This window comes from Camelus ferus, chromosome 4, assembly GCF_009834535.1.
Source record: "Camelus ferus isolate YT-003-E chromosome 4, BCGSAC_Cfer_1.0, whole genome shotgun sequence".
Lineage (NCBI taxonomy): Eukaryota > Metazoa > Chordata > Mammalia > Artiodactyla > Camelidae > Camelus > Camelus ferus.
In genome coordinates this window covers 39290371-39312593 of record NC_045699.1, presented here as the reverse complement: position 1 = coordinate 39312593, position 22223 = coordinate 39290371, and the positions used below count along the sequence as shown (strand labels likewise).

At 39.2% G+C, this 22223-nt stretch overlaps 1 protein-coding gene and 1 long non-coding RNA gene across 6 annotated transcripts in view; one reads left to right on the top strand and one right to left on the bottom strand.

Annotated features, from left to right (window-relative positions):
- The window catches only part of PCSK5 (proprotein convertase subtilisin/kexin type 5), a 413713-nt gene that overhangs the window by 134694 nt on the left and 256796 nt on the right, over positions 1-22223 (bottom strand). For all 5 annotated transcript variants that reach the window (XM_032477865.1, XM_014562872.2, XM_032477866.1 and 2 more), the window contains exons 14-18: positions 12537-12680; positions 8470-8572; positions 6919-7112; positions 3927-4011; positions 190-287 (exon numbers count right to left, since the gene is read on the bottom strand). In XM_032477865.1, coding sequence (XP_032333756.1) covers positions 190-287; positions 3927-4011; positions 6919-7112; positions 8470-8572; positions 12537-12680 — 624 coding nt within the window. The remainder of the gene's footprint in view (positions 1-189; positions 288-3926; positions 4012-6918; positions 7113-8469; positions 8573-12536; positions 12681-22223) is intronic.
- LOC116663161 lies at positions 18-22221 on the top strand. Its single transcript, XR_004319275.1, has 5 exons — positions 18-326; positions 1812-1898; positions 4292-4470; positions 17652-17757; positions 20455-22221. It is a non-coding gene; the product is annotated as an uncharacterized LOC116663161 (long non-coding RNA).

Genomic DNA, 22223 nt, shown 5'->3' with positions numbered 1-22223 from the left:
CAATTAGGATAGGCTGCTGAGGACCGACTGCTGTTGAGAATACATGCATGATTATCCGAAGAGACAGATGCTTCTCCAGCATTTACTTGAAAAATATCAAGTGGGTTTGCATGAGTGATGGATAAAGACAGATAAACAAAAGCCAAACCAGAGCCAGAAGAATAAGCAAGAGGAGTAGGGAGAAGGTACCAGCACAAGTGGCACAGAAGCGGTGGCAGGGCTGGCAGTCCTGGCCGTTGAAGTACTGTCCATCCTCACAGGCAACGGAACACTGGGATCCCTGCAGGCTGGAGACACAGACACAGACTGCTGTGATCAAGCAAAAGGTAATGACTCCCCAACTCCTCACGTAACAAATACAGCTCCCCCTGGAGGCCAGTGGATTTGGCAAAGCTTCAAAGCAGGAGAAATTAGCTTTCTCTCTTTCCACCCCTGCTCCATGCCTATAATGCTTCTCTGTGCCTATAGTGGTGTCTGTAGCTTATACGTATGTTGCAAGCTTTGAGGATATTGCTTTTTTTCCCCTCCTATTTTTTTTTTTTTAAATCAAGGTATAGTCAATGTACAATGTTGTGCTAATTTCTGGTGTACAGCATAGTAATTCAGTTATACATACATACATATATATATATATATATTCCTTTTCATATTGTTTTTCATTATAGGCCATTACAAGGTACTGAATATATTTCCCTGTGCTATATAGGAGGACCCTGTCGTAGATCTGTTTTATATCTAGTAGTTAGAATCTGCAAATTCCGAACCACCAATTTATCTCTCCCCAGGGGATACTCTTAATTATTAGACTGGCTGACCCATTTCTTTGCTCAATATCTTACAACCTGGAGGTTTTAAAAAGTATTTTACTGACCAAGACAATCACCTTACCTAACATGCCTAATAATTCTCTGATATCCAGGCTTACTGGAACTACTACACAATAAACTTAAAAGTTGTTTTGTAACTATAAACATAGTAGGAACACAGGGTACAATTACACTGACTAAAAGGGCACAGCTACCCATGCCCATCTCCCAGGAATAGTCTTTTTTGGTTTATAAATGTTTGTGATGTTAGTTCTTCTGTTGGCCACTATCGAAATACCAGGATTCTCCTGTACTTCTGCCTCTCTTGATTTATTGATTTTAAACTCTAATGAGGAATTTAGCAAAATTATCTACTTATACGGCTGCTTCTCCAAACATCTCAACATTTCTTAGGTATATTATTATTTGGTGTTCTTAGGTGTTAACTGTGTCATATTTCCTCTAACTAGCACCCTTAGGCATTATCTAATGAGTTGCTCGAATGTGGAAGGAGGAATGTGGATTTTCTTTCTCCTAGTTTTTATCAGCTGTGAGATTTTTCATCATCTACAGATTGATTCTTAATTAAAACCACATACATAGAATTTACAACATTTAATATATAAATATTACCCACTGACTAAACAGTGTGGCTGTTGCCATAGAGAAGGACATAGAATCCTATGTCACCAAACAGACAATACTAGAAAATGAGTGTCTAAGAACCAGGGTCAAATGGTTTCTGTTTTCCTAAACCCCTTTATATTGCTCCACTTCACATCCTACTTGACTGCTTTTGTACATGGATTGTGCTTTTCAAGGGTAAACTTTATTTTCCCTGTGTATTTTAAAAAGTAAAATTTACTCTTCCCTATGCTCATTAAAGAAATTTGGAAAGAACAAAACCAAAGTGAATGAAAAAGAATCCCAAACAGTCCCGTTCACATTTTGATCCATTTTCTTCTAGTATTTTATGCTTAGATGTATTTTTCTGTTTGTTTTTAGGCACTATTTTAAAATTGACAGGTCTCTTGAAGCAAAATGGTCAACCTGGAAGCCCCCAAGGAAAACGCAGGGAGCCTCATGGAGACTGTAAGTGTACTTCATTCATAGATCTTCTCGCTGGCCAGAGAGAGCCGTCATTTAAAAAAGAAAGTCCCTTTCCTTTCTGTAGAGCTGGAAAAAGGGACAGTGTATCAGATGGAAGCTTTTGTGGGAGGAAATAGGACCACCAAAAAACTTCACAAGGTTTTTAAAGAGCTGCCTCATTTTTCTAATAAAGGGCATTACTTGTGAGGCTGGCATTTATTCAGCAGGAGACAGAAGCTGCACTGTGTGAGGAAGGAGCAAGTTAAGTGGGCCGTGCACAGAGAACCAGTCACCGTGAACCCTGACGCGCTCTGCTGCTTCCGAACTACAGGGATGGCAAGGCTGGCGAAGGTGGTACTTCAGCACTTGGGTTCTTTCTGTGATAAGCCAGCCGGTTAGACCCGTGCTGTCCTCTGTGCCTGAGCACCCGTGGCTCTGGAGCACTTGAGATGTGGCCATTGTGGCCAAGGAACAGAATTTAACGTTTTATTTTAATTTCATCCTAAATTTTACACATTGACACTTGATTCAGTTATTGGCAAACTTCTGAGTAAGTGTGGAACCACTTGGCTATATAAAAATCTACTACTTCAACTAAATTTTACAAAATCTAAATACAGATCAAGTATTTTTCATAAAAAAATCACTGAATTGAGATGTGCCCTACAGGTAAGATACAAATCAGATTTCGAGGATTGGATCCTACAAACAAAAAAGGATGTAAAATATCTCACTGAGAGTCTTACATTATATGTTGAAATAATATTTTGGATATATTTAAATTTGCTTAAAGAGAATATCTTATTAAAATATATTTCAGCTGTATCTTTTAATGTGGCTATTGGATAGCGCTGGCTAACTTACTCTATGAAAAAATGTTCCCTAAGAAATACAGAATATAATCTTTTATTTCTCAAGGACCAAGTCTGTGTCAGATATTGGAAATAAGTGCTTTGTATATGTTATCACAGTTGATCCTTATCATAATCCAGCAACATCAGGGTCATTATCACAACTTTATAGATGAGAAAACTGAAGCTCAGAGGGGCTGAATGACTTGGCCAAGATCACACAGCTGATAAGTGGTGGAGAAAGATTTGAGCCCACATTTATCTTCCTTTTTATTATATACCAATCTGTTCCTTTTCCAAAAAGAATTAGGAGGCCGACTAGACTGATACTTATCAAAACTGAAGTCTTGAGATAAAAAGTGCTAAGCAAACTGCCACTGAATGCATTTATGGGGGGGGGGAAAGCTAAAGATAATAAACCTAAACAAAAATGATGCTCCAATATTAATTACTATGAAGAATTAACTGCCTAGAAACTGCCTGGACCCTGTGTATTTCACCTCTGATCCAAGGTGGAAATGGAGGTACTATTTGATACTTTAAAGGGATGGAATGGAGCAGAATTCTAACTGTGTAAACCAAATCCAACTCCTCACTCAACCTAGGATGACCTGACTTTCTCTGGATATCAAGAGATTACCTAGTTCATTTGAGCTGCATGTTGTTCTCTCACAAAATCTATCAACTACCTGGCTATAGCAATGAGCAAGTCTCATCCATTCAAGGAAAACATCTCCTGGTATTAAATCTATGTGCATAGCATAGCGTAACAGAACCAAGCCTGAGGTGCTGAAGATAAGAAAATGATTGGCTACATGGAGAGAAAGAATGAAGATAAGGTAACAGTTTCCACCATCAAAGGAATCAATCAGGGGGATTAAATATAATTCACCGGTGTTGCCTACACAGTAATCCTTGAGTGCTGGTCAAAAAGTCTGAAGAAAACCTCTTTGGTGGCCATTTTTACTTACTTGTATTTGAGCCATCTTTTCTAAAGAAAATTTTATTTGGTATATAAACCTTCCTTAGCCAAGATGGCATCTGATTTTTCACATAAAATGACAGAGATAATGCGAATTGCAGTCAAATGTCTGAATGGGAGTCAACCCAAGGGTGACTTATAAAAGAGCTATTTATTTACTTAAAAAAAATTATATTGGGAAGTACTTCATTCTCTTACCTTAACCCCTCCCTGCATTCTGTACAGTTGTCGGATTCAGTACACGTCTTGCAGTTTTCACTGCACTTCTGGCAAAGATTTTTCTCTGTTAAAAAAAAAAAGCTTATAAATCAGTTGGTCAACTGGATTCCATAAAAGCATAGAGATCTTCTAATGTTGGCAAATGTATGGTATAGTACACAAGGCCTTGAGAAAATTGTAGGAAGAGCCTACAATTTGCTGTCACTTCTCAGCCCACCAGATACAGGTAGGGACTGTAGCATGAGGGAGTACCTTAGTGACACCTACCATTTTGTAGACAAGAGAACTTCAGCCACCGTCATTCTTAGTTTATTTATTTTCTTCCTCTTCTCTCTTCTAAGCAGGGTTTCCTAACTTCCTACAGTGAAAAAAATCTCACTAATGAAGCAGGGCAATGCCACTAGTAAGTTTTGAGAAGCAACACTAGCCATTGAGGAGTGGAACGGTAGACCCCATGCTCACAGCTTTAAGGACTGCTCTGATGAACCATGCTAGACAAGGAACCTACGTTTAAGACTGCAAGGTAAGGTTCATTATTTCTTGCATTGTCTAGTCTAGGGTCTTGCACTTTATAGCAGCTGTGGAATTGATACACATGATACTATATTTCACATAATATTTGTATTCTGGGGACTAGAAATATATTTGACTGAACAAACATGCCAGGAATATTGGCTTTCCTCTTTAATGCCAACCAGGCCCCTATCGGGGAAAAAAAATGGCAAGTGCATTGTTGTTCAGTAGCGGTAAGTGGTGATTTGTTACATTAAGTCCTTTGACCTCAGGTGAAAGTTTTCTGGAGACTTGATACCTTCTGAGATGCAGTGTGTAGAATTGAGTGAAGGCTCCTCAGATTTTGCCCTTTCAATGGTGGTGCTCTTTGGGGTTCCACAGAGAAACACTGCTTTAACAGATCCCCTGCAAGAGGTCCATCTCCTTTCTCAAGCCTGAGCCCCATGACTTGAAATATGAAGTCCTTTACAATCTTCTGGTAATTATCACATGGTCTCCCCCGATAGTGTCATTGAGACTACGAGACACGGCAGAGGATCTAGATTTGAGTTCTGCTTTTAGCATTTCCAGTGGGCAAGCTCATGGTCTCTGTTCTCGCATTTGTTAAGTAAATATTAAAATAATGCCCACCTCTCATCTTGTCTTGAGGAGTTGATGTTATTCAAGAGAACTGTAAATACGTTGGCAGTAATTATTACTAGTCATGATCATACGTAATTACTGTTATATGTAAATGGACTCATTGAAGGAGGAAATTGTAACAAAAGGCAATTGCGTAGGAGAGAGGTGCACAGACCACTTGTATCAGTAATTGTTTAAACAGCCATCCTTACTATCCACCACCCAGTCTCCGGCTAAAGAACTGATTCTCTAAATTATCTTGATCCTATTGTATACTGTCTAGAATCAAATTTCTTTTCCAAGGCTCAGCGTTCTTGATAAAATTTTGAATTTTTTCCTCAAAGGAAACTGTCTATTTCTGTAGATCCTTTATTTTCTCCTTTCTCCATCAAGTTGCAGCTCACGTTCCAGATTTCAGGGAAAGTAAAAACTACGGGGGAATCCCTACCCAGTGCTCTAAAGGGTAGGTCGAGAGCCCCATCTTCCTCCTAAAGGAATGCCTGCCTTTGAATCGAGGGAATTTGTCTTCTTACAGTAGCAAGAGCATCCACTTGAAAATTCTTACTTGGTTTTTAAAAAACAACTCTTGGGTTTTCTTCTTAGGCTGGGCAGAAACATGGAATTTCAGTGTCATCATATATCATGGTGTGACACTCTTGTTCAGACAAATTATTGAGAACTCAGAAATAAAGCAAGGTACCCACAGCCCCTTGCAGAGCCACCCCAAAGCACTGTCTAAAGGGAGGTGATCGTTGAATTTTCTAGGGAATGGACCTTTGCTCACTAATGACTGTTGATTAGGGCCCAAATTCTGTGGAGTTACATATTCATTTACAGATTTTTGTTTGACAAAGTTGCAAATGATTTCTGTCCATTTTAAAAAATAACCCCCCAAAATTCTAACCATAATCGTCAAGTAGGAAATTATCCAGTTTTGTCTAACTCAGCAAATGGACTTCATTTTGCCTTTCCCTGATAGTCTTTAAACCCATTTATCACATCACCTTGCAGGTTCTCTCACTAATGGGTTAAATAAGTCTTTGACACGTTTCCTTTCTCTACTTAGATGAAAGCCATGTTTTTTAACCTTGTTGATACCATACAGGCCTGGGTCCTGTGGTTAGTGGGCACAGAAGAGCAGGCCTGGTGCTGTCCTTTAAAAGCCTGCTCAAGGCTGGCCTGTGGCTGATAACTGGAAAGTTGGATTTCATGAGGTTTCCCACCCCTCTGGTAAGAATAGATCTTGGTGCCTAAACTGTACAAACCAGATAGTTGGTGCTGCCTGCTTACCTCCTAGGAGTCTGGAATGTGGGCATGTGCCAGGCACAGGGTGCCTTCATGACCAGATCCCAGTCACAGCCCTGGTGCTGAGACCCTAAAGCGCTACCCCGGTAGACGACATTCTACAGATGCTGCCGCAGATTGTTCCTGGGGTAATGAAAGGCACCCTGTGTCACTCTGTATAAGAAGAAAACTCTTAGAAGCTGGTACTTGGTTTCCTCTAGACTTTGTCCCATGTGCCTTTTCCCTTTGCTGACTTTACTTTGCATCCTTTTGCAATAATAAGCCATCACTTTGAGTTCATGAGTGCAACTATACACTGTCTTGTGGATCCTCCTAGCAAATCACTGAATCTGGGGATGCGCCTGAGGATGCCCCAAAGCAGTTACAGGCATTTTTACAAAACCGTTCTAAAGTGGTCTCTTAACAGTTGGCTCGATCCCGTTTGATATTAAGCACGGCCTAGATTTCATGGTGGAGGCCTACCCCTCCTAAGGTCACTCAAGTGAAAACCTTACATTTCCTCTCTCAAAACTAGATTTTGGAATCAACTCACTGGTGTCTTGATAGGATCCATCAGGGCAGTGAGTGGTGCAGCTGTTAGTTTCTCCATTCAGGAAGTATCCATATTTACAGGACAGGCACTGGTCCCCATGGCTCCCAAAGCAGGACTCACAGTTGGGGGCACACTTTCGGCATCGCTTCTTGTCGGCGTGGTAGTGGCCAGGGGGGCAGCTGGAGACACAGATCCTGTGTTGTGGAATGATAAGAAAGGAAGGCAGCGTCAGAGACTCGGTCCTGAGCCAACAGCTGTCCTCACTCTCAAAATCCTTTTTAGACTGTGATGGTAACACCACATCCAAAGGGCCAAATCCTGTGGGTTAAAGCCTTCTCCTCTGTAGGTGCTGCCACAGCACTGCAGCACATACTACCAAGGCCACCCAGTCAGGCAGGTCTTGGTCCAAACCATCCTCCAGTTGCTTTTTAAAGGGGATGGTGGTTAGAGACTAACACAACATTGTAAACCGACTACACTTCAATTTAAAAAAATTGTAGGGGGAAGAATGATGGTTAGAAACTAAGTCTCAAGAAGACGACTGTGCTATTGGGTTGAAGGGAAAACATATAGGAGCCAGGATTTTGTGTGAAAAATCACCAATAAGGGGTTACTTCTATTTTTGTGTGTTGTTTGTCATGGACCAGTTTGTATAAGGGTGGTGGTGGTGATTGTCTAAATTAATATAACTCTTAAATTTATGTTGTTTATGGTCAACTAAAAAAATAACTTCCTTGTTGGCTCATAATTGAAAGGCCAGGCTTTATTTATTCATCCAAGTATTTACTGAGTACCAATTAGACGTCAGACATTTGCTGGGAGTCTGGGAGATCATGAGAGGTGCTCAGGTAGCCAAGGGCCTTTCCCTTTAAGGAATTTAAATTCCGGCATGGACGTCCCTGTGCCTGTGCCTGGGTGTGGATGTACTGCAAGTTACTGCCCCACAGTGAGTTTCTTTCTGGGAGAGGTGGTAGGGCTGAGAGAGACATGCCCAGAAGAGCATCATCTCTGATGGGCAGTCACTGGTCCACGGCCCTCCCTGTGGATACTGACACTTGAGGCCGAAGCCAGGGGCTCAGAGGCACAGGGTCCGAGCCTCAGTGCCCACAGCTGAGTAGTGAGAGTGAGCAGGGACCAGCAGGTTTGCCACCTTGAGGGCTTGCACGTCGGGGAACTCGGAAAAGCGTCCATTTGGCTTGTGTACTGGCAGTTTCGTGAAGGGCAGATGCGGCTGCGGCATCAAACGCCCACAGGACAGCCAGGTCTAGAGGGGAAGACCAGGCACGGGCACTGCTGGGCCCTCGCCCTCATCCTCTGAAATGTGAGGAAAGCTGTTTGCAGTTTCCTAGCACACAGGTCCATTTCGTGTTTTGTAATTCAGTTTCACCGTTCCGGCTGACACAGTGAGGCGGGGGGCCTGCGCGGCAGCATCCTTTCTGTGCTTTGGTGCTGGTGGGAGAACACGGGAGACACAGTGTGCCCCGTGGTGACCCTGTGGGAACTTCTGGGGTTGGGAGGGCGCGCTGCGGGGGCTCACGTGGCTTCTCTTACCTGGTGTTGTTTTTCAGCTTGTAGTAGTAGTGCAAACAGTCATTGCAGTGGTCCGGTCCCGGCCCATCACAGCCCACCTCACTGCACTCAGGGTCACAGGGACCTTCCAAAAGTAATTAGAACAACACTTGGAAAAAATGATTTTAAAACAGAGCAGCTTTACCTTGAATTTAGTATAAAATAGGCTTTTCCCCCATTTTATGCAGTGAGAGTTTTCTTTAAGGGTTTCAAATGCAGTGTGGTAGAATGTTCAATGTGGCTGTGAGCCACAGAGATGAAATCTTGACTTTTGGGGGCAAAAGCCTCATTTACCTAAGTAAAAAGAATGAAGACCAGGCCCTGACTAGGATTTTACAAAGTACCTATGACCGCCTTGGACTAATCTTCTTGAGGGAGATGACAAATATTTTAGAATTCAGATGAACAATGCCACTGCAGCAAGTGGGAAAAAAACTTGACTGCAATTAAATATGCATAATGATAAAATGGCGGATTTATAGAAAAATGAGAAGTTACACTGTTGACAGGAAAGCATAAAGGGTTATTATTCAGTGCCTGGACCAGATTGCCTGTCTCATCCAAGGTCATTAAAGCCACTGACTACCTCTGAGATACTGTAGCCAGCAAGAAACAGCATTATGGCACCTGGCACAACTTTATCAGCATCTAGTCTTAGATTACAATGCAGGTACTTCAGGCACAGATGATGGATTTAAAATTTCATGCTATCCGTACGCCAGTGGGCAACTAAACAAAAGAAAACCACACATAAATTTCAAAGATGCAAGCAAGCTTAAAGAATTCCAGACCTGCGATGAAGGTTCCTAATCGCCCCTGCTGTGTATTCTTTTGTAAAGGGCTAGAGAGAATGCAGAGGCAGGCGGGGGAAAGCCAGAAAGATGGAGCTATTTTGTGACTGATGACAAGCTGTCTAATGACATGGGCTAGTTCTCCCTTTTTCCCTTGGGTTCCGTATTTTGAGCCACTTGGTCTCCTAACCTTCAAGCTCTTTCTCATTGAAAATTGGTATGATTTTAACTAGCAATAAACAGTGCAAGAGCTGTACAAAAAGTTAAGTCAAGGGTGCCAGAAATGTCTTGACCCATACTTATTTTAGTCAAAAGGACTTGCTTTTGAAACTCAGTCTCCTTCAGTCATTGTAGGACTATGTTCTGCAGTTACTAAATTGAAACATAAAATGGTAGAAGTGGGGGAGAATAGAATGACTTACTGAAAAATCTCGTAGTCAAACATCCTCCTATTACAGACAAGAACAAATTTCCAAGAGTTAGAGTGGCTTGCCCAGTATCATACGGCTGGGGGAGCAGCTAGGGGAGCTGGGGTCAACAGAGGTCCTGCTCCTTAGTCCAGGTCTCCTACTTAGGGGTGGTAAATCATGACCTTTTGATCTGAACGGAAAAGAGTCATTTCAAAATGCTGCAGACTTGAAATATATTTCTGATTAATTGCAAGTCATTTAACAACACTATTTATCTCTATTTTCTCAAAAGCCTTAAAATTGATCTCTAAATTAAATTCCACAGCTAGTATAACTTGCTGTCTATTGTGGTACACAAGGAGAGTGTGTCTGCTCTGTAAGGGTTGAAGTTTAGTCAGCTGTGGGTCTCACAGTCCCTGGAATTCAACGAAATAGTACAGGGATCTGGTTATGATAATGCCATCTGTGCCTCTAGACAGGCTGACTTCTTAATGAAGGTGAAAAATCACAGTTCCAGAGAAGAGGAATCATGGGTGGCCCTAAATTTTCACCAGATGATTCCTATAATTAAAAAAAAACCCAAACCATTTATTTTTCATATGTGCCAAAAGGCTCTGTATGGCAAGTTCACTGTGTTGTGCTGTTTCTTTCATAATCTTAAACTGTCCCAGATGCAGTTTAGCATTTTGGGTTGCTGGGTAATAATGAAATAATTGTCTTTGTTCTCTCACAAGTGCCAATGTGAACATTTTGGAGATGTAGTGAGAAAAACCACAAAGAGGTATAACTAACTGTTCAGAATTTTAACATTATCAAAATTTGAATTGGAAACATACCATAAGTCACATAGCAGTAGGTTACTATTATACTCCACTTATGTTTTGGGGTATACTTTGTCCTATCGGATAAGACAAATTAGTTTGCTAGTTATAATATGAATAGTAATGTTATAAGACAAAAAAAATCAAAACAAAATTTAGCTCTTGTTAGCTCAATTGGTCTGAGTTATCTAAGCTTATTATTGATAATGGGAGACTACCTGTTTAGAGTAAAAGGAACCACATGCATTTTCAAAATATTCTGTTAAAGAAACTAACAAAAAAGAATCAGAGAGCTGCAGGAAAAGGATAGTTCTCGTCTAAAGGTACATTCAGCTGCTATTTACAAATAGTTCTCTAGTAGGAGCAGCTTTGTTCAATGTTATATATCATTTCCCAGAAAGAGTGAATGCTTCTGGAGATGGTAGCCAATGCAACAAGACAAGAATCAAAAATACATTGGGAAAAGAGAAAAAATAATTTGCAGAGCATATGTCTAGAAGACCTGAACTGCCTCAGAAAATCAACACTAAAATACATAAATTAATATAGTTAAGCAGAATGGCCAGAGGTGAGAGAAACATGCAACAGCCAATAGATACCCTAGATACCAACAGATACCCTAGATAACAGCATATGGTAGTTAGACAATATGGACTGTTTTCCACTACAGGAGCGACAGGACCCAAAATATATAAAAATAACACTAACAAAAATAACTACATAAAATTAAAAGATTTCAGTAAAATGGGACATGGTCTATGTTTTAGGCGGAAAGATTGTATTTGTAAAAACAATTCTTCCAACGAGGTTGCATCTTAATCCAAACTAAGTTCCAATGATACTTTTAAAGAGGAAACTTAAGAATTGCTATGAGAACAAGAAGCCAATGTTCAACAGATGTTAAGATATAGTATGGCTACTACTGGATTAAGAATTAGTAGATTGATAAATCAGAAAAGGTGGTACCAGAAGACACCCTGGTATAAGAACTTACTATAATGTTATAAAGGAAACATCATAAAGTAATAAAAGAAGGGATAGCAACTCAGTCATTGTTAGTCTACTTGTAAAATACAAGAAAGAACTTCACTTCCCCACTACATAGTACAAACCAAAGTAAGTTCTAGATGAATTAATGGCCAAATGTAAAAATCAGATTTCAAAAACATATGCATGTGAATATTTATAGCTGATTTTAAAGAATAAACATTCTTTAAAAAATTACAAATGTTATCTGAAACTATAGACCCTATGCTCCAATTTTGTTTTTCTGGCAAAACAATACAAAACAAAAACTATTTTGGAAGCAAGTGATGACAACACTTTCAGCAAATATGAGACAACGTGAGAGTCAATGAAGTACAAAGAGTTCTCATAAATAAGAAAATTGCTGGCACTCTGGATAGAAAAGTAGGTAAAAGACAGTCATACTTAATTCAGAGAACTACAAAGGAAAAAAAATGTTTACTAGCAATCTAAACATTTTTGTGTTTTAAACTTCTTTGCTTTCCACTAGATGCTGGCAGGAATGAGTACATCTTGTAGTCTGGTACATCCTGTCTGGAAAGCAACATAACAAACATACACAAGCCCTAAAACTGATTATTCCCTTTGATGCAATAATTCTTAGAACAGAACCCTATTCTAAAGAAATAGATATAGTCAGACAGACAATGATATTCATTGAAATCTTTTCAAAAAAATAGTATAAAACTCTTAAGCAAGCTACACATCCCAGATTATGGATTAACTATATTATAATACAATCATGGGATGGAATATTACGCCGTCTTTTAAATACGTGTTCTAAGGATATTTGACAACAGGGAAATATGCTCTTAATACCTCTAATGGGAAAAAAAAAGGATGTGAATATAGATAGTGTGATTTTAGCTTTGAAGAAAAAGGATAGAAAGGAAGATGGAATAAAATACACCAGAACATGTGTAGAAGTTTATGTCTGCATAGTGGTATGCTGCATGAGCTTTTTTTCCCTTAGCCTGCCTCCTCATAGGAAGCCAGCTCACCTGCATAATCCTCTGTCCCGTAGTCATCAGTGGGGTCTTCGACTCGGCTATAGCGGACACGTTCCACTTTAGGAAACTCATTGGTAGGTGAGTATGGCTGCACGGAGGTGCCATAGAGGACCAAAGACCATTCTTTCAATTTACCTTGGGAAAGAATAATGAAAGCATATCACTATCAGACATTCCCATTTGAGCTTTATAACGTCTTTAATTCCTTCTCACTGCAGAAAAAGCAAGAGGAGAATTGTGGGCAACAGATTCATATGAATTATTGCATCAGATACAGGACTAGAAACGCATTTTCCACCAGTTGCAGAATTAACTATTTAGTAACTCATATACCATGTATTTATTGAGCACAACCATAAGATAAGCCTTAATCTACTCAGCAATTTAGTGAGAAACTAGACACATCTCAGATTGCTGGATTAAGAGCTGAATTTCTAAACCTAAGACAAGACACAATAAATCTAGAAGAAAACATAGGCTAAACATTAATCTGACATACATCTCAGCAGTGTTCTCCTAGGGCAGTCTACCCAAGCAATAGAAATAAAAGCAAAAATAAACAAATAGGACCTAATTAAACTTACAAGCTTTTGCACAGCAAAGGAAACCATAAGCAAAACAAAACAACCATCTACGGAATGGGAGAAAGTAATTGCTAAAGATGAGACAGACAAGGGCTTAATTTCCAAAATACATTAACAGCTCATACAACTAAATAAGAAAAAAAAACCCAATCCAAAAATGGGCAGAGGAGCTATACAAGCAATTCTCCAATGAACACATACAAATGGCCAACAGGCACATGAAAAATTGCTCAATATTGCTAACTATCAGAGAAATGCAAATCAAAACTACAATGAAGTTATCACCCCACACCAGTTAGAATGGCCATCATTCAAAAGTCCAGAAACAATAAATACTGGAGAGGCTGTGGAGAAAAGGGAACTCTCCCACGGTGTTGGTGGGAACGTAGTTTGGTGCAGCCACTGTGGAAAACAGTATGGAGATTCCTCAAAAGACTAAAAATAGACTTACCATGTGATCCCACTTCTGGGCATATCTCCAGAGGGAACCTTAATTCAAAGATACCTGCACCCCAGTGTTCACAGCAGCACTATTTACAATAGCCAAGACATGGAAACAACCTAAATGTCCATCGACAGATGGCTGGATAAAGAAGGTTGTGGTATATTTATATAATGGAATACTACTCAGCCATAAAAAATGATAAAATAATGCCATTTGCAGCAACATGGATGACCCTGGAGAATGTCATTCTAAGTGAAGTAAGCCAGAAAGAGAAAAATACCATATGATATCACTCTTATGTGGAATCTTAACCAAAAAAAGGACAAACTTATTTACAAAACAGAAACAAACTCACAGACATAGAAGACAAAACTTATGGTTACCAGGGCAGAAGTGGATGGGAAGGGATAAATTGGGAGTTTGAGATTTGCAGATACTGACTGGTATATATAAAACAGATAAACAGGTTTATACTGTATAGCACAGGGAACTATATTCGATATCTTGTAGTAGCATATGGTGAAAAAGAGTATGAAAACGAATATATATGTATGTTCATGTGTGACTGAAGCACTGTGCTGTACACCTGAAATTGACACAACATTGTAAACTGACTATACTTCAATAAAAAAAGATGAAAAAGAAGAGCTGAATTTCAAATTAGCGGATATTTAAGAGAATCCTAGAATTGTACCGAGGGCTTTGTTTTTCTAGCTATAAAGGTCTTATTAAGAAAAGTTTTTGGTATTATCTTACTTGTTTATCACTTAAAAGATTAAAACAACTACTTTGTTCCACCTGATTCCTGAATCAGTCATTCAGTCTTAGAATGATGTTTTCTTATTATCCCACAGACCTGTGCTATCCAGTGTTAGCCACTAGATTGCATTTGGCTATTTACTTTTAAATTAATGAAAATTTAAAAATTCAGCTCCTCAGTCACACTAACCACATTTCAGGGGCTCAGTAACCGTAAGTAGCTAGTGGCCACTACAGTGGACAGCACAGATATAGGAACCCTTCTACCACCAGCAGAATGTTCTACTAGACAGTGTTGTATTAGAGCATTTTTCTGGTCAAGGGAGCCTGGAGACATGAGGGAAGTGTTTTACCTCCTTTGGATAGCAGGCTCTCAAGGAACATTTTGCTTTTGTCCTCATTTATTCATTTATTTCCTAGCTTTATAAAACTAAAGTCTTTAATGCAAAAAGTAAATGAACAAACAAAAAACAACTGTCTCCTGATCATTAAGCGTAATGAGATTCATATAAAAGAGTCAACTGTAAGTAAAAATGATCAAGACAAAACCATTAAAAAATGCTGGCAGGAAGACAGGACAGGACACCCTTTCCCCCACCTTAGAACCCCTCCCCAGAATGATCTAATACAGAGAATCCAGGCAAGGTTGAGGTTGGGCTCTGTCACAGCCCACAGAGTGGCGAACTTCAGGTGTCAGCTAATTGATCTATTAGCATCTATAATCACCATCAAGCTGATGCTTCTTTTTAATAAGTGCTTACTATATGCTGAGTCAGTTTTATTCCATTCAGTGTTCACAACAACTGGGAAATAGGTACTTGTATTCCCAATATAAAGATGAGGAAAGGGAAGCACAGAGGTTGATAACTTTCCCAAGGGCAGTAAGATGACAGATTGATATTAAAACTCATTTGGGGGTTCTGATATAAATGATCATATAGGAAGATCCTGCACTCACGTCTCCCCATAAACTTGCTGAATCTACAGCCACGTGTGTAACAATCCCCCCTCCCCCAATCTAGCTGAGTGGCTCCTACACATCAGGCAAGTGAGAAAACCCCAAATTAAAATGAGTAGGAGAAGCTTAGATACATCTTGCCATAAACCCCCTCCCCCAGTGCTTTGACTCACAATCGGGAGGGGACTCAAAACACCCAGCTTCTTCCCGTGGAGCAAAAGGTTTGAACCCCACAGCAGGTACCACAACGTTTAAGACCTGCACCTGAAAGATGAGTCCCCAAAACATGTAACTTTGAAAGCCAACGAGGCTTGTGTCCACGAGCCCCACAAGGCTATAGTGAACTGAGCAGTTCTTCAAGGGCTCACCTGCGTGGACTCTCGCCCCTGGGTGCTGTGCAGAGGCAGTCGACTGAAAAGCACCAGACTTTCTGTGAAACAGGCTTATTTGTTTATCCTAACGCACTGGCCCAAGGGGCAGGCATCTAATTTAACATGTAGCTAAGGGCCGATTGAATACTCTTCAAAGATGGAGGCTTGTGGAGCCATCTGGGTGTCCTCCCTTGGCCTGCTCCAGCTTGTGGCTACCAACAAGAAAGGAGCTTGTACCCTCAGATGGCACCCAGGGGACACCTCTAGGTTGCTGGCTTCAGTGGCTAGTGGGTCTTATGTTTACCAGTTCTATAGGGCTGTAAACAAAATTGAAAAATCTTTAGGAGACTCAAAATCAGAAATGAAAGAGATGACATTATAACTGATACTGTAGAATTATAAAGGATCATAAAAGACTACTATCAGTAATTATACACCAACAAATTGGAGGATCTACAAGAAATGGGTACATTCCTAGAAACATACAACCTACCAAGACTGAATCCTGAAGAAATTGAAAATCTGAACAGACGAGTTGCTATAAAAAGATTGAATCAGTATTCAAAAACCTCCCAACAAAGAAATGTCCAGGATCAGACACCTACACTAGTGAATTCTACCCAACATTTAAAGAAGAATTAACACCAATCCTCCTCAAACTCTTCCAAAAAAAAGAAAGAGGAAGGAGTACTTCCAACCTCATTTTATGAGGTAGGCCATTACCCTGAAAGGAAAAGCAGACAAGGATACCACAAGAAAAGAAAACCCCTGATAGATGCAAAAATCCTCAATAAAATATTAGCAAACTGACTCTAACAGTGCATTAAAAGGATCACTGCGTCATGATCAAATGGGATTTATTCCAGGGATGAAAGGATGGTTCAACATCTGCAAATCAATCAACGTAATTTGCCACAGTAACAAAATGAAGGCTAAAACTCATACAATAAGTCAACAGATGCAAAAAAGCACTGACAAAATTCAACATCCATTTAAGATACTCTAAACAAAGTGGGTATAGAGGGAAAATACATTAACATAATAAAGATCAGGAATAAGGATATAGGTGAGAAAAAAATAAAAGGCATCCAAATTGGGAAGAAAGAAGTGAAACTGTTGATATTTGCAGATGACATAATACTATATATAGAAAGCCCTAAAGACTCCACAAAAAATGTAGAACTAAGCAACAAACTCAGTAAAGTTTCAGGATACAAAGTCAACATACAAAAATCTGTTGCATTCCTTTATACTAATAATGACTTATAAGAGAAATTAAGAAAGTAATCCTACTTACAATTGCATCCAAAGAATAAAATATCTAGGAATAAATCTAGCCAAAAAAGTGACAGACCTGTACATTAAAAACTATAAGAAATTGATAAATTGAAGACACAAGTAAATGGAAAGATATTCCATGCTTATGGGTTAGAATCAATATTGTAAAATTGTCCATACTACCCAAAGCAAGCTGTGAATTCAGTGCAATCCCTAGGAAAATTTCAAAGGCATTTTAGATAGAAATAAAACAGACAATCCTAAAATTTGTATGGAATCACAAAAGGCCCCAACTAGCAAAAGCAGTCTTGAGAAAGAACAAAGCTGGAGGTATCATGTGCCCTGATTTCAAACTATACTACAAAGCTATAATAATCAAAACAGTATGGTATTCACATAAAAACAGACACATAAATGGACAGAACAGAAAGCCCAGAAATAAACCCACACTTATATGGTCAACTAATTTATGGCAAAGGAGCCAAGAATATATAATGGGGGAAAGGCAGTTTTCAATGAATGGTGTTAGAAAACTGGACAACCACATGCTTTTAAAAGAATAAAACTGGACCACCATCTAACACCATCCACAAAAAATTAACTCGTAATGGCTTAAAGATTTAAATGTAAGACCTGAAACCATAAAAGTTATAGAAGAAAACATAAGTGGTAAACTTTTTGACATTTATCTTGGTCATTTGTTTTTTTCAGATTTGACAACAAAAGCAAAGGCAACAAATGCAAAAATAAACAAGTGGGACTACATCAAACTATAGAGCTTCTGAACAGCAAATGAAACTGTCAACTAAATGAAAAGGTAACTTACGGAAAATATTTGCAAATCATTTATCTGATGAGGGGTAATATCCAAAATACATACACAATCTCATACCACTCAATAGCAGAAGAAGCAGTCTGATTAAACAGAGGCAGAGGATCTAAATAAACTGTTCTAAAGAATACAGATGGCCAACCAGGTACATGAAAAGGTACTCAATATCACTATCATCAGGGAAATGCAAATCAAAACCACAATGATATCACTTCACACTTGTTAGAATGGCTATTATCAAAAAGATAAGTAAAAAATGGTAAGGATGTGGAGAAAATGGAACCCTTGTACACTGTTGGTGGAAATGTAAGTTAGTACAGCTACTATGGAAAACAGTATGGAAGTTCCTCAAAAAATTAAAGAAAACTACTATATAATCTAGAAATTCCACTTATGGTTATTAATCTGAAAAAAAATGAAAAAACTCTTAAGTTACATGCACCCACATGTTCACTGCAGAATTATTTACAATTGCCAAAACAAAGGAGCAACCCAAATGTTCATTGATGGATGAATGGATAAAGGAAATGTATGTATATATATGTATACATTCGTGTGTGTGTGTGTGTGTGTGTGTGTGTATATATGTTTTATATGTTTATATGTATATAAATATTAATTGGCCAGGGGAATCTTGCCATTTGTGAAAACACAGCACTCTGCTAAGTGAAGTCAGACAAAGGCAAATACTGGCATGATCTCACTTATATGTGAACTCTTAAAAAATTTTTTTAAAAACTGAGTTCATAGAGATACAGAACAGAATGGTGGTTGCCAGAGACAGGGAGTGGGTGAGGGTGGGTGAAATAGGTAGAAGGGATCAAAAGATACAAACTTCCAATTAAAAAGTATTTAAGTCCTGGGATGTAAGGTATACCATGGTGATTATAGTTAATAATGGTGTATTGTATATTTAAAGGTTGCTAAAAGAGTAGATCTTAAAAGTTCTCATCACAAGAAAAAAAATTTATAACTATGTTAAGTGATAGGTGTTAACTAGACTTACTGTGGTGACCATTTCCTAATATATACAAATATCAAATCATTAGGTTGTACACCTGAAACTAGTATGTCAGTTATCTCTCAATTAAAAAAAATTCTGTATCCAAATCTCGCATTCTTAGACTATTATATAATTTTGCCTTCCTGTTCATTTCTAGGAGTTTAGGAACATGAGGTTTAAAAATGAACATGTTCTGGGCCACATTCATTGTTTTCTGACATTTGTATTGGGCCAGCACACACTGGTTTATATTTGGTTTGTCCTCTGCCAGCTTTTCTTTGGACTCACTTGTTAATGACTAAGCTATTCACAATTAGAGTCCTGTTCAGTCTCAGGATTTCAAAGGGTAGATATTAAGTAGTGTCAAGAAATGAATGACTACTTGAAATTAATGACCTATTGCATTGCCTTTAAGCAGCAATGCAGAGAGAACCTGTTTTTCTTGTGGCATCTCTCAAGTGTACAAATGGGGCATATAACACAAGGACACTATGGGAAATTCAATCCATCAGTCACTCTAAAACCTGGTTCATTTAACTTAAGATTATTTTGGATCTAAAAATTTACCCTTGTAAGTGCTTTAAAGAGTGCTGACTCATAACTGATTATCTCCTGTTGTGCCATTTCTAAAGTACATCATAAGCCCACTGGCAATATCCTTGCCAGGCAATTTATCTCTTTATTTTTCACTTATTTTGTAATTTTAATTCTGTAGAATATCCACCACAGTCCACACCACGTGCTGCCATATTTGGGCCACCAATTTTTTCCTCCCATATCACTTTTTCCATTTGCTGAATTCTGTAGGAGATTTTGCAGTTGATACCACAACATCTTGGTAAGAAATAGCAGTGGAAATGCAGAATGAGGAAAATCCATTCTGCCTGCTGACACTTAAATGCAATCTGCCCAAGATAGGAAATCTAAGATAGATTAAATATGCAACGAAACAAAAACAATAGCAAAAACACCCTCCAAAAATCCTTAGTATGTATTTTAATAATAAACTACTGGGAAGACATAATAAATAAATATAGACTCAGTTTGGAGCCAGGAACCTCCATACTTGGGAATGATTCTACCACTTAATTGGGCCAGAAGATTTTACATCTCCAACTGAATTCCAAGTAGCTTACTGAAGAAATCCTTCATTAATCAGAGGCCTGTACACCATAGGAACAATGATAGAAACACACAAACACACAGAGAAAAGTTGTGTCTAATCCTGAACTAGAAGGTTGGTTGAAGAAAAGATATCCAAAGACCATGAGTTTCTACTAAAGCCTCCTGACCCCAGGTTGTATAGCATTAGGGTACCTCTCTTCTGGCACAAAAGGACATCTCTAAGATGGAAGGTGACTGGAGTTAAATGCAAACATTTAAATAGTATAAGGAGAGGCCGGTGGTGTGAGATAGACAACTCTAGGTGATCTGGAGAACTGCAGAAAGCTTTTAACACAGATAATCACAGTAACTTCTGGATAGACTCTGAACTCCTTGAGGGCAGAGAGGTTTATTTCATAGCCTCTCACCATTGAGCACGCAAACCCCAGGTCCACCATTCGTATGCCCCAAGGCAGGCAGTCTGTTCTTGTGGGGAGGAGCATTTTATCACTGACATTCTTTACAATGGTTGTATATTCTCAACAGATAATGCACTCTTTATGTCTGTACCGTAGGCTGCACCCCCGCTGATACACAGCTGCCACATTTGGACAGTTTATTTCTCTGGGATCTTTTGAGACAGAAGAGCCCTATACTGACACCTCCTGATGGATCAACAGGGGGTTGCCCTTTGGTCAGGGCAGCCCCACCCAGTCACCATGCCTGCCCTTGCCCGAGGGCCAGGGCAGAGGGCATCTCCACAGCATGAGCAAGAAGGATGTCCTGAAAAGAAGAGGGAAGGAGAGAGGAAGGTCCCAGGAACTAAGCTGATCACGAACAAGTGAAAATTGTCTACAAACCAGGGTCTAGTTTATTTGAATGTTTTCTATCAACTCTGCCTTGACAAACATCTGATTTCTGAATAAAAACTTGGCAACCATTCTATCCACAGTGCATGCTGGTGGTGAGCTGGACTTATACTCTTCCACAAAACTCTCATCCACAAAACTCTCATCCTGATTCCTTATGACCCTGCCACCCTGCTGGGTTTGATTTCCCTGCATATGGGACCACTGTGGCAACACAGATGAACTACGTCACGGAATAAGGGAGAAGAGAAGGCTAAACTGTGGTCCAAAATGGATCTCCCAGAATGAGTAACTTTTCCTGACTGGTGGGCAAAAGTTTGGCAAATGTCACTTCACCTCATCATTCTGCTGTTTGCTTCTTTGGCCTGATGCAACCCACAGTATTTGAATGATACATACCCTTATGATTAACTACAGAATGCTTGGGTTAATTTAGTCTATGATCAGGAAAGGACTAGAATTGGACGTCAGTCCCAAAACCTCCCTTCAGCCTGGTTCCTCTGCAGATGGACTGGACAGAGCATTGAGAAGCTTGAACTTAAGAGATGATTGAAAGATGTGTCATGGCTGGGCGGGGAAGCTGGGGCAGTTATCAAACAGGTCACTGGCTCCTGAGCCAAGTACTACTTAGGACTCCATCAAAGGCAACACAGGCTGCTGCAGAAATGATTCAGTCTCTCCCCCTGTGCTGCATCTGTACTTTTTCTCATCTTATGTTACAAACAAGCCCCATACCTTAGAAAGAAGAAGGAAATAGGCCATAGTGGCAGCAGAGTCTGAGACCACCTGAAAAGAAGTCTGTGAACATCATTAATTTCCACGGTTCACATATCGGGAAAGTTTTCTCTCTACTTAGTTCTTGGTCTCACGCAAGGCAGAATCCTATCATTCATTCTCTTTAGTGGTAACCAGTAGGCCACGCTCAAAGTCTTGCCTACGTTGAAACTTAAATTCAGAAAAAAGATAACCAAGGAAATCCGTCTCCTCTTATACCCATGAAACTTAATCCATTGCAGGTAGACAAGGCTGGCTTGATTACTGACAAAGAAAGTAAAGGAAGCTGGTTAGAGATGTGGATCATATATTCTGAAACATCAAACAACAGCTGTCACGTTTTATCTTATATTCCTAAATATTTATTCTTTAGTTCTTGTCCTTAATTGTTACTTTTCTAATGATAATCTCAAAAACTGGAGTACACGCAGACAAATCAATGCACAGGAGCACATGAAAAAGGAAAAAGTTGATATATGAATATCTTGTAATAACCAAAAAGAATAAGAAAAAAAATGTACATATATACGTATGACTGAATCACTGTGCTGTACACCAGAAACTAACAGCGTCGTAGATGAAGTACACTTCGATTAAAAAAAAAAAGTTAAAGGTTGATACACGAATGTGAAACACATCCTCAGCCAGAATATACTCCATCATTTTTCTTTACAGTAAATCAGATTAGAGGAAGCAAGTTC